General features: G+C 42.8%; 1 protein-coding gene across 5 annotated transcripts in view; it reads right to left on the bottom strand.

Annotated features, from left to right (window-relative positions):
- The window catches only part of ctbp2a (C-terminal binding protein 2a), a 111229-nt gene that overhangs the window by 11539 nt on the left and 82580 nt on the right, over nt 1-17110 (bottom strand). For all 5 annotated transcript variants that reach the window (XM_079513009.1, XM_079513010.1, XM_079513007.1 and 2 more), the window contains 2 exons: nt 8496-8650; nt 1173-1317 (listed from right to left, as the gene is read on the bottom strand). In XM_079513009.1, the coding sequence (XP_079369135.1) occupies nt 1173-1317; nt 8496-8650 (300 nt within the window). The remainder of the gene's footprint in view (nt 1-1172; nt 1318-8495; nt 8651-17110) is intronic.

Here is a 17110-nt window from a genome sequence, read left to right as displayed (position 1 = left end):
TTCTCAAACATGATTAAGTATGGGAATATTACTGTAGAGCAGTGGTTCCCAAACTGTGGTGCGTGCACCCCTTGTGGTGCACGAGCACCTTCTAATCTAGGGGGTGCGTGACATGAAAAGGCTAATGGTGGTGCTATGGTTTTATTTTAAATATATTATCATATTATGCCAATATGTGGCAAGTAGTGTGCATGTGGATAAATAGGAAATGTGTGTCTCTATATAGCTTATGCAATTTATATTTCCATGTGAAGGGGTGCGTCAGATAGGTCAGGAAGTAACAGGGGGTGCACGGCCAAAAAGGTGTGGGAACCACTGCTGTAGAGGATAACAGGAAACTAACTAATTACAGTATGTCCACAAAACCAGTGTCTGTCTGTAAAAGACGTCTGTGTACTAAACGAAGATAACGAGGAGATCACAGTTACTCCTGTGCTGATTAAGAACACATGCCCCCTGGAGTCCGACATGGAGACGTGAGTGCGCATTTACTATCAATGTATCAACAGCTGCGCAACACATGCAATCGGAGCCCCATAACATATGTCCTGTGTGTAATAATTCCCATTACATATGTCGTCTATGTACACATTCAACGTACAAAACTGAGATGGGTTTGGCCTCCTTCCAAAGCTCCTCTCTGTGGAGACTAGTAGGGAGCCCCACTGCCACTATTTTATCTCTGTCCTTGATCACAATAGATCATTCCACATGAATAGATAATTAACCCATTTAGACCTGGGAACGATTCTACAAATGTCTTCTACATCCTGACAGTTTTCTGAAAAAGCTATGGTTCTATGTCAGTTGTTCTTCGATTTTTCAAAAATAGCAGACCTACAAGCTCGTAGCGCGCCACTCGGTGGCGCGCTATGAGCTTGTAGATCTGCTATTTTTCAATAGCTAAAGCATAACATAATGCTAACACCAAAAGGGATTCCGGCCCAAAATGGGTTAACATAGATCATTTCAACATTCTTCATGCGATATTAACACGGTTTGAGAATAGACAAAGTTCTGCTGCTAGAGACCTGAAACACAAGGCTCATGGGCTGTCTTGCATACAAACACGGACCAATTTGTTAGAAGCTTGAGCCCTTATACTTTCGTCATTCTCTGAGCATTACGGCTCCCATGACTTTCTTATTATTTCTGCCAAAGTCGTACTGTACCTAATTCTCCGGCAGCCTTGATGTCGATGTTGTCGTAGCCGCTGCCGATGCGGATGATGATACGCAGGGCCTTGAACTTCTCCAGGTCCTCTCTGGTCAGCGTGATGGTGTGGTACATCATCGCCCCCACCGCCTCATTCAGCACCTGCATGGGGGACACAGAAGAGCCCACCTCTTAAAACTCATTCCCTGACAGGGACGTCTGTCTTTCATTTGGTCTTTTGTATGTTTGGGGAAATGGGGATCCACTCATAATTTCGATGCCACATTGGTCCGACACGTGGCATTGCGTGCGGTTAGGGTTGGGGACAAATTGGACAATGTTAATAATGGGGCGAGTGACGCAAGCTTGCGTCAGTGGCACATCAACATAAAGCTCCGAGTGCATTTTCTCTATCACAAACCATCAAGTTTTAGATATTTCTGGGTCTTGGGTCTCTTGAGTGGATGTTATGTCCAAATAAATGACTCACCTAATGCATGTATATGTTTTAGTTTTTTTCTGCATCTTCATCCAAAAACAGCTAATGGATGGGCGCTCAAAACATATTAGTGGTCACTCAGGAGGTACACACACATCCCAGTAAATTCAATGGGAGCTCGAACAAAAGAAATAAACTGAAAAAGGAGAAAATCTGCACACCGTTTTAAAAGCTTTACCAGAGCAGAAAAAAAAACATATCGTTGCTGTCGGGAGGAAACCTCATAACTCCATTTATGAGGTTTTTTTTTTTGCATAAATCAGTGCTATTGAACACCCTTTACGTCTGTGTGTTGTTTCGAAAATATTGAACCAATGGAAAGTAGTAAAAAAGTGCTTTGGACAAAACCTCTTAACTCCATTGGACCCTCAAAATGTCTGCAAAAGCAACTAACTCCACCACCTCTCCCCCTCTCATGGAAGTATTTGACAATATATAGAGTCACAACACCAACTTTGATGAGGCTGTATTGCTTTGTTTTAAAAAATATATGGTTTTCTTAATTTCCTGAAAAATTTATATTTTTCATTTCCTGAAAAATGAACATTTTGGAGTTATGACAGCAGAGATATACAACGTTTCGGCCTCCTGCTCCTTGCTCAAAAAACCTTTAATTCAAGGCACTGAATGATACCATGTCTCGCTAGATTAGTTTTTTAATGTATTTGCCACTGTTGACCTGCATTTTTGCCATGAAAATAATTGTGTAAGTGTTGTTGCTGTTTGTTGTTGAGACCGAAGACAAATTTCCACAGGTGGACAATAAATGAAACTAACTAACTTGCTACAAAACCTGGTTGAGGAATGGGATGCCATCCCACAGCAAAATGTGTCTAGGTTGGTGCCCAGGATGAGGAGGAGGTGCCAAGCTGATTTTGGATATTCTACCCACTACTGAGTTCCATAACATGGAAAAATTGTGTTGTTTTTTCCTTTACTATGGGAGAGTGCAATCATCCAATCCACTAAGCAACTTAAAGCAAGGGTTGAATACCAACCATTTGCCATTTTGGCACATTTGTTGGAGGTGCTTACCCACATATTTAGCAGTATTGCTCATTCCACGAATGCCCGATCCTTACAATATATACCTTGTTGTACAGGTGACAACGATCAACGATTAGAATTATATAAAACATAATTCCAATTGGTATTATCAAAGTGGAGAAATAATGGACCAAAGTTACGTTTTCTAACTTTTATTGCCGAGTTTATATTTTTAAATGGTATCTTTTGAGTTTTTATTACATAATACACTCTGATCTTTTTGAATCCTATACCTGACAAAAAAACTAAAACTAAGCATTTTCACCAAAATAAAAACTAAATCAAAACTAGCAAACCCGCTCTAAAAACGAACTAAAACGAACTAATTTAAAAAATAAAATGTCAAAACCAACTAAAACTAAACTATAATGAAAAACCCAAAAACTATTATAACCTTAATTTCACACATTCATACACCGATGGTGGAGGAAACCATGCAAGGCTCAGTGTCGGGGGTTCAGTGTCTTGCTCAAGGACACCTCGACAGTAACTCTGGGGGAGGCCGGGATTGAACTTCCCAATCGGCCGCTCTACCTCCTCAGCCACTGCCGCCCCCGGTGATATGGCAACCAACCAACCAATCAATCAATCAATCAATCAATCAATAGCGACATTGGATTTGTGAGTACATTTTGTGTACCCGGTTTCTCCTAAATCTGAAACACAAAAGTATTGCTCATATGTGTGTGTGTGTGTGTGTGTGTGTGTGTGTGTGTGTGTGTGTGCGTGCATGCATACGATTATAGATTTTTTTTACATTATACTATTTAGACTGATGATAGGTTCTTGGTTTCCCTATGATCCTAGATTACTATCTCTATGAATTTGATGTATTACTGCTTACTGTAAATCGCTCTGGATTAAGAGCGCCGTGTGCGTGTGGGTGTGCGTGCATGCCCATAAGTGCATGCATGCATGTCTGCTTGCGTGCATGTACCGTGTATACGTCCAACAGATTCACGTGTGCTTTTACCAAGGCTGGCTTTTGTGTCACAACCCATTCATTCTGACTACCTGCAAACCAGGCTGGGGGTGGATGGATGCAGGCAGAAGTCAGGACCATAAAGCAGACTGACTGACAGCTGCCAAGATACCCTAGGACAAATAAAGAGGATAGTGCACGGAGGTGCGGCCCACTCTCCTGCGGGACGTTTGCACATGCTCAGTGTAAACAGGAACTGCGATGATGGAGTATTCCAGCAGAGGTGCTAGAGGTGCATGAAAGTTGCTGACCCTGAACTGAAATAATAAAAAGGATATCACAAAAAAGAGAATAGTACAGTTGATTTTGTTTTTTATTTTAAAAAGTATATCAATTTCATAACTGTGGAAAAAATGTTGTGTATAACAGACTGAAAGATAAAGGACAAGTACATTTACTAAATGTTAATGTTTTTGTATATTTTCTTTTGTGGATTTTCCATGTTCTTTAATTAATACATGTGTCAAACTTTTATTTTTGTGAAATGACAAAGAAACATGGATACTGTTCATTCAAGTGCTCTGGATGAAAAAAAATAAAACATTTGAAAAGGGAAGGGTGACTGCTGTTTAATTCTCAACTGTTCTGGATCTCATTATTTACATGAAAGTTATGAGCTTTCTATCTAGCACCTCTGCTGGAACACTCCATCATCGCAGTTCCTGTTTACACTGAGCATGTGCAAACCTCCCGCAGGAGACCTGGCCGCACCTCCGTGCACTATCCTCTTTATTTGTCCTAGAAGATACCCAGGAAGCACAGCAAGCAAGTGGCTGCTGTGAGGAAGGAAGGATATCAAACGGAACACAACCACCCTAAAGACGAATCATTGTGTATATTCCTGCACTATACCTGCATCCAGTGATCTTGGTACATAGAAATTGTTCTATTGAAGATTCTGACTTTCAAATGTACATCATTTTTGTTTTGATTGTATTGCTGTCTTGTTGTATTGTGCTTTCTGCTTTGGCAATGTAAACGTATGTTTTCTCATGCCAATAAAGCCCTTTGAATTGAATTGAATTGAGGAACCACGCAGTGGCTAAATAACAGGTTTAAATTCACACCCCGCTAACTGCATTAGCTTGACCCTGCAGCCAGATTAGCCTAGCCATACATTTCCATATAACACTTTTATTGGAGTGGGGGATGAGGCAGGGGGCTGGATGCTAAATTCAAGGTTATGGCTCCCTGATTATGCATTCATCTCATTACTTGAGCTGAAAGTCAAACTAGCCAGTGGCCGGTTTTATAGCAGAGATGATGCAACTTGTGAAAAATGACAGCGTCGTAGCAGATTGTTGAAAAAAACAACGAATGACCAACATAGCAGTTCACATCAAGAGTAAAGAAAACTGAATTAGGCAACCGTTTTTCTTTTTGAGTGGTGCAACCACTCCAAGGAACAGCAATGTCCGTGTTAACCTATGTGACTAGTGTTAACCTATGTGTTAACCTATGTGACTATGTGACTCGTGTTAACCTATGTGTTAACCTACAGTATGTGACTATGTGACTATGAGTAGCAGTAGGGGCAAAAGTGGCGCTGTTGCGCCAGAAACAGAGAGATAGAGATGACACTGTTGCCTGCTAATGGGAGACAGAGAGAGAGAGGGGGGGGGGGGGGGGGCAGGGGGAGAGGGGAGTTGCACCACTCAGTTCACACGGGGTGTGATTTTTCTGTTATGTTACGCTAATGACCTTGTTCAGCTGGCTCTTTGTAGTTGCTACCTATGATTAGAAAGCTTTAGGTGGGACATTTTCATGTCCCATGAATTTTTATGGCTCACTGAAAATTCATGGAATGGCCGCGCCACACAAAACAGGCGACAATGACCCCCAACTCCTATTTGCAAACTACATTGACTCGTCCTCAGGCAACAACGCAGGCATAAAGACAGCAGGAGAGGGTCCTTGTTGTTGTGTTTGTGAGAGTGTGTATGTGCATGCATGCATGCATGCGTGCATGCCTGAATGTGTGCTGCACAAAAGAAACCTCCAGTGTGATTGTCTTGTGTGTCTCACGTGATTTATTATTTTCCCCCGTGAGCTTGAGCCCCGAGCTCATGCTGCCGTAGAATAATGGCACTGATCTTGCACTGCATCCATTGACACGTGCGTGTGTGTGTGTGTGTGTGTGTGTGTGTGTGTGTGCACGGTGCCCCTTCTGCACCCTCTGCTAAGCACTTGTGCTCATGGGAGTGCTGCCAATATCTTTGCTCCCAGAGGGTGCCTTTGTACAATGAATTCACTCAGATATCATTTAATTGGACAGAGAAGACTGGGTGCGTGTGAGCTAGCAGAGCAATAGGAAACCATGTCTCAGGTATAAGATGAAGTGGTATGAAATATGACAAAATACACCCCCCAGCACCCCCCCCCCCCCCCCCCCCCCCCCCAAAGTGTGCCCCGTAGCACTTTACTCAAACCTTTGCTCGTCTTCTAAGCTTCCTTTATCCTGTTTAACCCGTTCTGACCTGGGATCAGATTCTAAAAATGTCTTCTACATCCTGACGGTTTTCTGAAAAAGCTATGTTTCTGTGTCAGTCGTTCTTCGATGTTTCAAAAATAGCAGACCTACAAGCTCGTAGCGCGCCACTCGGTGGCGCGCTACGAGCTTGTAGATCTGCTATTTTTCAATAGCTAAAGCATAACTTAATGCTAACACCAAAAGGGGTTCCCGCCCAAAAGGGGTTAATGATGAGATGAGGCTCCTGAAGCACCACGTACAGTAACCCGGCACGTGAAAACATTGACAAATAAATGCCGACATGAAATAAAATCCACTGTCAAAGATTACCTCGTTATTGTAAAGTCACAAATCAGTAAACTCTGAAAGTAGTTAGTTTTTCCAACACACGTGCAGAACAAAAAAAATCACATCTGTGTGAACTGAGTGGTGCAACTCCCCCCCCCCCCCACCCCCCCCCACCCCCTCTCTCTCTCTCTCTCACAGGCAACAGTGCAGCACTATCTCTCTCTCTCTCTGTTTCTGGCACAACAGCGCCACTTTTGCCCCCACTGGTACTCGTCACACACAAACATAGGTTAACACGGACATTGCTGTTCCTTGGAGTGGTTGCCACCACTCAAAAATAGCACTGTTTTTCTCAAAAATGGATACAGCCTATATTGTTTAAAATGTCAGACACCCTCTCTCTCTCTCTCTCTCTCTCTCTCCCAACAGATGTAAGTATATATATGGACAAACTGTTACAGACAAGCTCCAGTGGAGCACCATATCCAGGCGTTAACCTATTTAGGCCTGACGGCGAAATAAAAAAAATGTTCGCTCTGAAAGAATATATATTCAGTTGTTGTTTTTGTATGTCTGTACTCAATTATTATTGTTTTTTTTTAATATTTTAATTGTTTTAATAATGACGATAACTGTGGGGGGAGGGATGGGGTGAGGGAGAAAAAAAAAAATGGTATGTTCAAACTGAACTTAAATTGTTGAAACACGCTACCAATAAACATATATTAAAAAAATAAAAAAAATAAAAAAATAAAATATATATTCAAAGATTTGTGCCGCATTTTTACGATTTTTCAAAAATAGCAGACCTACAAGCTCGTAGCGCGCCACTCGGTGGCGCGCTACGAGCTTGTAGATCTGCTATTTTTCAATAGTTAAATTATAACATAATATTTAAAACACCAAAAGGGGTTCCCGCCCAAAATGCGTTAAGCGAAACAGAAATGTTTCATAGCACTCTGCCTCAATATAATTATATGGCATTTCCATTAGCAGCCCCCTCAGTCTCCCTTTTTAACACTGCAGCACTTCAGCAGCCATTGACATCAGAGCAGGAGATGAAACCATTATGGTTCTAACTGGGAGAGAGGCAGTGAGGGGTTGCCATACTATTAACACCATACAAACGGAGACGGGAGGAAGAGGACATACAGAGATTGTATCTTCTTCTCTGAACAGAATGTATATTCGTCATCATGGAACTTGTCCAGTTTTGGCCCAAGACGGCGTTTGTTTAACAAGTGTGCAATGTTGTGAATATGTGAATTAGTAAATGCAGCGTATGTCTTCTCTATGGCTACAAGTGTTGATTATTTTCTTTGTATAATTCCTCCTCTTCTTCAGTCTTCAGTTCCAAATTTGCATTTCCACTTTGTTTACAATGTCCGCCAAGGACCGCCATTGTTGATTTTCCAAGCTGGCATCAGTATTATAATGACTCAAATATGAAATAATCTGCATATCATTGACATTGTGGTACTGCAGCTAAAACTGCTTTCAAAGTCCAGAAAGAAATAACAAGGGCTGGTTATTTCAGAGTGGTGATTGAGGCTCAAACTGAGGGACATAGACAATATGATATTAAATATTAAAAGCCGTTTTAAAATGTATGTTATTTGCGCTTTAAGCCCTATTTCGTCACACAATGGTGCTGTGCATGACATTTTTATTAAACTTTTCACCTAAAATTACATGCCCAAAATAGGTGTTTCTTAACCCATTTTGAGCATTATGTTATACTTTAGCTATTGAAAAATAGCAGATCTACAAGCTCATAGCGCGGCACCGAGTGCCGCGCTATGAGCTTCTAGGTCTGCTATTTTTGAAAAATCGTGAAAATGTGCCTCAAATCTTTGAATATATATTATTACAGAATGAACATTTTAACTCAAATCTTTGAATATATATTATTACAGAATGAACATTTTAACTCAAATCTTTGCTTCTTTCGACGTCAGGCCTAAATGGGTTAATGCCAGGTTATTTTCATTAAATAAATCGATAATGTTTCATGATCAATGAAATGGATTAGTGGTATTGACCGCTGGGTTTACCTTCTCGTGGATCTCCTGTGTGGACTGTGCGTCGCAGAAGGCCACGGTGGCCAGGTCCTTGAGGATGGGCATCTCCACCGTGCAGTCGCGCCCGTCCAGCAGCGCCACTAGGGGGCGCGGGTGCATCGGCCCGTTCATGATCTGGGGCCGAATACCTGCAGAGAGCCAGCGAGAGAGAGAGAGAGCGAGAGAGAGAGAGAGAGAGAGAGAGAGAGAGAGAGAGAGAAGGAACAAGGATAAAAGGAGGGAAAGGGAAAACCAGAGTAACGGTGGAGGGAGAAAGAGAAAGAGACAAAGAAATGTAGTGGGAGAGAGGGCAGAGAGAGAGAGAGAGAGAGAGAGAGAGAGAGAGAGAGAGGTTAATTATACACACACATTCCAGTGGGGCAGTGGAACGTACGGTAGGTTAAAGAACAGCAGAAAATGAGAAGCGTTCATATGAATGCACACTCACTCACATGCATGCTTGAACACACACACACACGCACGCACGCACACACACACACACAGCTCAATAGAGTCGATACCCTGACTCAAACGGGATTGACCTGCTTTCTACTTTCATCCACCATGATCGTCTCCCTCACCTGTCAACACTGGTCAATAGCAAGCACGTACTACATGTATTTGCGCGCGCGTGCACACGCACACACACACACACACACACACACACACACACACACACACACACACACACACACACACACACACACACACACACACACACACACACACACACACACACACACACACACACACACACACACACACACACACACACACACACACACACACACACACACACACGCACACACAGGTGCACGCACGACGCAAAGCGACAAGCGTGCTGACACAAAGCCACACACAGACACCCATGGCGATGTGACTACTGTAGCCCTCTAGTGTCTCATCACTGTTCCCCACTCTGTTACCAGGCAACAGGTCTTATAACCCCATGAGGTCATCGTTTCCATTATCCTATCACCATGCAGGAACCGTCAGGGCTAAAGTGTGTGTGTGTGCGTGTGTGTGTGTGTGTGTGTGTACTGTGTGCGCGCGCTCGCGCATGTGAAGTTGCCATGTCCGAGAATTATTATTGCTCCTGTTCATTAACAAGTAAAAACAAGTATTAAATGTGTGCTTGTACATTCACGGTTCACCAGACCCCCCCCCCCCCCCCCATAGTTCCACCAGTAGTCCTTTAATAATGCATTTGGCGGAGTTCTGGTTGTGACATGGTTTCCCCGAACAAGGCAAATATAATATCATCGCTGTCAGGCCAGAAACCTTGTATCTCCATATTTCAACTTTTTATGTTTTTTTATTCCTGTAAATTAATGCTCCTACTTTGTCATACTGTACTACAGTGTCACGCAAAAGCAGCAAAAAATAGCCAATCTACAAGATCACAATGCGTCGCGTCATGAGGCGCTGTGAGCTTGCAGATCTGTTATATTTTTTGCTAAAGCGATAAGAAAACAAAAGAAAGGAAAAAACACACAAAGAGCTTCAGTCCGTATGGCTTTTATAAATATTGATCCAATGAAAAGTATTAACAAGAGCTTGTGACTATTGACGTTGGATCCACTGGAAAACAGGTGGTGTTTTTGACGGTTTTGGACATACAAGGTTTCCAGACTACGTTTGACGATATGCCTCGAGGGTTTCCTGCCTTTCTGCCCTGTCCGTCTCTCCTACTTAAATGTCTGACAGGATGGTGACATCATTACCCATAGCAGCCCTTCAGGGACAAACAGCCTCAAAGGCTCCAGGAATTACTGTCCCGATACATTTATATATGGCAGTAGAGCTGCATCTAGTGGTCATTTTCTTATCTTCTTCATCTATCACCTTACAGATTAATTAAACAATATAGAGGAGCAATTGTGTGTGTGTGCGTGTGGGGGGGGGATTCTTGACTTTGTATAGGCGACTAAATCAATTTGTCTGATTACTACCACTTGAGCCATACTTCATAGTACAACGGTGGTGTGTAGTAAAATAAGATCTATAAGCTCAGCTTTTGTTGATCAAGCTTGTAGATCTGCAATTATTGCTGTGTCACATACACCTCTGTGTCTCTCTCTCTCTTTTTTCTTTTTTTTTTATAAGAATTTTAGTTTTAGTTTTTTTTAGTTTTTCATAATCTTTTTAGAACCGGCCTCAGGTCTAAAATGGGTAAAATTCTACAATGTCTTTATTTATTTATATTTGTTTAATGGATTATTGAAATGATCCGTTGCACTCCTACTACACTGCAGTGTTCGACTGACCGGCTGACACATTGACCGGACATACACTCATTTCCTCCTGTGACCTCCATGTCGATTATAAAAACTATTGATAATCGATCATTTAATAAATAAAAGCTATCGATAGAGAAATGGCTAAGGTAAAAAAATGGATAGTTGCAGCCCCTAAAAGGATGTTCTAATATTGGGACATTCTTGGCAGCACAAAAAAACTAAAGTGAAGAGAAAACAAACAGAGGGAAGAGGAAAAAGGCAAGAGGGGAGGGGGAGAGAGAGAGAGAGAGAGAGAGAGAGAGAGAGAGAGAGAGAGAGAGAGAGAGAGAGAGAGAGAGAGAGAGAGAGAGAGAGAGAGAGAGAGACAGAGACAGAGAGAGAGACAGAGACAGAGACAGAGAGCGAGAGAGAGAGAGGTGTGGTGGTGGTGGTGGGCATTCTGCACACCACCACTCCCTGGCTCCCTGCAGCCTGTTGTCATGGTGATTAGAGGATTTGGGCAGGATTATGAAATATTTTATTTAGTGGCATCTGTGCTACTGGAGAGGACGTCCAGGCTCTGCCCCTTCCCACACTCCTCCAATTCGCTTTATCACTCTCTCTCTCTCTCGACTTTCCCTCTGTCACACACACACACACACACACACACACACACACACACACACACACACACACACACACACACACACACACACACACACACACACACACACACACACACACACACACACACACACACACACACACACACACACACACACACACACACACACACACACACACACACACACACACACACACACACACACACACACACTCTTCTTCACGCAGCAAAGACAATATTGTACACCACTGTGACAACAAAAAAAAGCAGTGCCACACTGTTATCCCTCAATTAACTCTGTGAGATAAAAGGCGTGTGGCTGTTAATCACGCTTAACAACTTAAGCCCCGTTTTATACTTCTGCTAATCGAAAATAGCCGAAGCTAGAGATGAATTAACCGCCGACCACTGACTGATGCAATGCCGACTGCGGCAATATCCACATGGAAAAGAGGTGGCGATGGACTTACAAGAGGGGGAACGCGCTACTGTTGCTGCTGCTGCTGTGCAGAATCCCTCACCACGTTACAACATAACACTCAAACATTGCCACATCTCTTTCAGCCTCAGACATCATCTTGACATGTAATGGAACAAAAACAACAACTAAAATGGAGAAAGCTGCTGAATCCACACACATATATAGTGAACGGAGCAAGTATACTGACTGTATCATCAGGTGCATTTCCAGGATCTATAGTCAGTTAAAGGACCACTTCACCACTTTTCAACATCTCTTCATATAATTGGTCCTCACTAATGATATGACATTCATGATAAAACACCACAATTTTTTCCTACTCAGTCTGTGTCTCATAGGAGGGCTTTGGGCAGTTCGGACACCCGTCCACCAGTGACATCATCATTAGGCAGATTTTCTTTTAAACAAGATTTGTTTTAAAATATATTTAGATTAGTATTATCGTGAGAACGATGGCTTCAACTTTTGCATTGCAACTTTTCAGGAAAAGAAAGCCTACCGTTTCTATTAGCTTGGATTCACCATCGATGTCACTGGTGGACGGGTTTCTGAACTGCCCACAGCCTTCCTATGCACCCCATTCGACTGGTATCATACCATCTTATAGGGCCAGTATGTCCCGTTATCATACCTTCTTATGGGGCCAGTATGGCCATACTGGCATACTCACTGTCTCAGTATGTCACTATCACCTATTGTCATTATCACTGATGTCGTGACGGAGGCGCGCCGTGTCTGGTGGCCTTGAGCTACGTGAGGCACCGCCGAGCGAGGCGCTAGCCGAGCGAGTCGGTGCCGGGTCTGGTGGCGAAGGCGAAGGCCACCAGACTCAGCCGTCCGAGTTACGTCCCGATAGGCAGAGAATAGTATATATTAGTAGCCCCTAGTTTCAATGCGCTTGACAATAGTTGGAAATGACATGTCCACCAGGGGGAAACCTTGACCAGGCTATGGTGAGTATGCCAGTATGGCCATACTGGCCCCATAAGAAGGTATGATAACGGGACATACTGGCCCTATAAGAAGGTATGATAACGGTCAAATCCGCTGTCCTATGAGACACAGACTGAGTAGGAAAAATTGTGGTATTTTATCATGAACATTAGTTAGGACCAATTATAGGAAGAGAAGTTGAAAAGTGGTGAAGTGGTCCTTTAAGCCAAGCTAAGCTTGTAGATCTGTTCTTTTTGGCAAGTGGCGCCCCCACACACATTCTACTGATTGAGGCCTTGCCATGTGCCATGGTGAGACATGGATTATTCCTTTCCAATGAGTGACCAGTGACCACTATGCCCTGCAGATGGGTGACCACTGAGTGACCACCATGCCCAGTGACCACCATGCCCTGCAGATGGTGGACACTGTCAGTCTGGATCAAGATGAATATACGCCTCTCAACATGAGGAAACAAAATGATCATTCAAAAATGGTTTTGCATTTAGTGGCATTTAATTTACCTTCTGGGAGTAGACTGGTATTCATTTTTTGCCAAGTTGGATATCTGGTTTAGAGCAGGCGTCTTGGTTTTCAGGCCAAAGACCCCTTAGCTAAGAGAGAGATGGAACTACATTGAATTCATGTTAAATGTGTGTTTTCAGACATTGAACGACTTAAACCCTCAATACTTTGAAAAAACTAGACCTTTGGCCTTTGACCTTTGACGAAAATAATGTTGCCCCCAGAATATGCGAGGGTTCTTCAACGCAATCTTTTCTAACATAACTTGTGACTATCTTTTGAACTCGAATAAGCCAACTTATAATTGTAATTTTGTTTTTTTGTTTTTGTCATCTGTGCTTAAATTATTATTTACTGAAATTTAATTTAATAATATTTGGACTGCTGGACAGCTGACAGTAGGCTCTCTTCACTCTTAAACAAATCACACCTGTGTGAAGTGAGGGGCGCTAATATATTAAAGTCTAACTCATGTTGATTAGGTGATGTAAAACAAACAGTGACAAAAGAAACATTAAATTCTCTTTATTATTAATGGAATTTAAGATGATGTAAATATTCCCTTCATTGTCAATGGCATTTTTAAAACAAACATTGAACTAAAAACAAACATTAAACCTGTATATAGGAGGGGCTAGCGCCCCTCAAAAATATATATTTACGTATAGATGGCAATTTAGTTTCTTTGATGCTGAAGTAGGCCTAAACATGTTTGTTTTTATATCTAAATTAGATGAAGGCAGTCACCATTTGTCACCATGACTGCATTGTTGACATAGAGCCTGATGCGGTCCAAATATGTATATAGAAACATGTTACCAGAATCGTTTAATTAACCATTATCCTGAATACATCTGACGTTGTTTAAGTTGACACCAGTCACGGTTACAGTAGCCTACAGTAAAACACGTATGTCGCATTCACACCAGAACGCTTTACTGCGATTAAAACAAATCCTGCCGGCCTGGGCCGTGGCTCAGCGGTCCAGGCACCTTGGCTGGTAACCCAGTCTGGCAGTGTGCCACGGGCTCGACTCCCGATGGCCTTTTACTGCATGTCACCCCCCCCATCTCTCTCCCCATTTCCTGTCAGCCTACTGTCTGTCCCTCCATAAATAAATAAATAAAATAAAGGCGAAAGCTACAGAAAAACATTAAAAAATTAATTAAAAAAACAAATCCTGCATCAAAGAACCACATTCTACTTCACAAAAAAAAGCCTCCAATCGCACTTGATTTCAATTCGGTGCAGGTGGGAATGCAATTGCATCAAATAAAGGAAATGAAGCAAACAATGTGGCGGATGAACGTAAAGTAAAGTTGGATACGGAGAAGGGATATTTCACGCAGTGCTAAGATGTCCCTTTAACTTGAATAGACCGACGTGATCGAATGAGGAGACCGAAGCCCGCATCGAAATATGGTCAGATGAGTACATTAATCAATTGCTTAAGGAAACAGACAAAAACACTGCAGTGTACAGAGTATTATTCTGTCTGTGCGTAAGCATGGAGGGCTGTCACTGTGTCACTGTGTGCGGGGATCCACGTGCTGGAGACTTTCTTCATCTTGTTTAAATTATAAATACTGCAAAATTAAACACATGCTTAAGCATGATCTATAAACTATAGATCTATAAACTATTATGCATAGCAGCATAATATACTATATCCTATATATTAATAATTTAGTGGACTGTCTGTCAGTCAGTCAGAGTACTCCCTTAGCATAGAGCAAGACAGCTGCTCGCTTTCTGCGCCATCTCACAACGCCACAACGCACAGACAGCCTCACGGAACCTAGCGCCGCACAGCCCTGTCCTCCAACCTCAATCTGCCCTGCATTACACACGCCAAACATTATAACAATCATCTTAATTAAATTAATTTGCGTAAAAAAAAAACATCTCCCTGCAAATCACGTGTCACCAGTGTCACCAGCGAAATGCATGTTGGGACGGACACAGATTAATACTGGGACACACTTTTCCGCGCAACAGACCCACACGGGTAAACAATTCCCCCCCCTATCACATTACCAACACTGAACATCATTTGCTGTTCCTATATTCAGAACGGGTAAGGACTAGTTATATATGATGATCGGATAGCCTAATCTATAGGAGTACAGATTGTAAACTGATTAAGGATCATTTTGCGCACCCGTCTCCATGTGCCTCGGCCATGTGTCCAAAAGAACAGTCAGTGTGTGACGCACGCACGCACGCGCACGCACACGCACACGCACACGCACACACACACACACACACACACACACACACACACACACACACACACACACACACACACACACACACACACACACCTTCTCCGCCCATTCACATCGAGTCTATACCGAAGTATTAGGCGGTGTCATTCAAAAGCCCGATAGGGTTGCGTGCTCTAGCCAATTGGGCAGCAAACAGGCTTCTGTGAGCGGCCTAGAGGGCATGTGCGCACATGCAATGTATTAGCAATAATAGCAAGAGCAATGGTAAGAATATTATTTGATTATTGGAGAAAAACTAGAGGCAGGCAGACACCCTGAATTAATCATACCGTATGTGTATGTGGAGAGGCGGACTTATATGGAATTTATTTAAAAAATATATTTTAAGTTTTTGTTTTATTTAGACAAGATAGAAGGAAAGATAGGACAGAGGGCAGAGAAGGGGAACACCCTCTCTGCCCTCGATACCCTTCCATTGGCGAAAGGTGGACGTCTCTGAGGAGACAAACCGAGGAAGGAGGGTCTCTGCTACCGAGTCACAATGCTGACTTGAAGACAGGCTCAGCCTGTGGTACGGCATTCGCAAGGCTGTGGGGTTTTGAACCAGACACACGTTGTCCTATGTAGCCCAGTGGTTTTGATATCTTCCTACTAGGACCCAAACAGTGAAAATAGCCACTCTACACGGTCACAACGCAATGCAATGTGGCGCGCTGTCTGTCCCAAAATGTCCCACTGTTTGGGAACACCATTTCTCGGTCCATCTGTTCTATTTACTGAAGAAATGTCATGAAAAAGAGAGGAACAAGAGTGGAGCATAAGGGAGGGGGACTTGAGTTACGAGGAAGTGATGAACAGGACCGAGGTGTTGAAATGACCTCCATCCCTCTGTTCAACAGAACACCATGTGCTTGAAAGGAGGCATTCTTCTCATGAGAGGGAACTGGTTGAACATGGTTGTGTGTATGTATGTGTAGAAGCCAAGGGTTGTGCATGGAGCAGGGGGCTGTTAGCCAAACACACCTGTCGATATATAGGTATATTGCCATTATTAGACCCCCCCCCCCCCCTGACATCGGTAGGTACAGTATACTGTATGCGTTTATGGCTTGCAATTTTGTGCACAGGGCCAATTTTCACTTTAATCTGTCCATGTTTGCAAGCTTTCAACGCCTTGCACTGGAACGTGTTGGGCGCTTGTAGGTCGGCCATTTTGGAAACATTTTTTATATGGCTTAAGGGAGCACGTCACCCATTTTCGACCTTATCTTCATATAATTGGTCCTCGCTAACTCTCCTCATATGATTGGCAGAATTCTCTCTCTGTGTCTCATTGGTGGTGGGTTAATGGGCAGTTCAGAAACCTGCCTACCAATGACATCATTGATGGGCATTCCAAGCTAACAAACTATAGCCTTTCTCCTCCTGGAAGGTTATAGCATCTTGTTTGAAATGACCAAACCTGCCTTCCGATGATGTCACTTAGTAGTCAGGTTTCTGAACTGTCCTTTGAGACACAAGTAGACAGAGATGGCGCCATCTTACAATTAGCATTAATGGGGAACAATTATATGACAATGGGTGAAGTGGTCCTTTAA

Source organism: Electrona antarctica (assembly GCF_951216825.1).
Source record: "Electrona antarctica genome assembly, chromosome: 10".
In the NCBI taxonomy this organism is placed as follows: domain Eukaryota; kingdom Metazoa; phylum Chordata; class Actinopteri; order Myctophiformes; family Myctophidae; genus Electrona; species Electrona antarctica.
The sequence above is the reverse complement of the archived record's forward strand: the minus strand, read 5'-3'. Positions and strand labels throughout refer to the sequence as shown.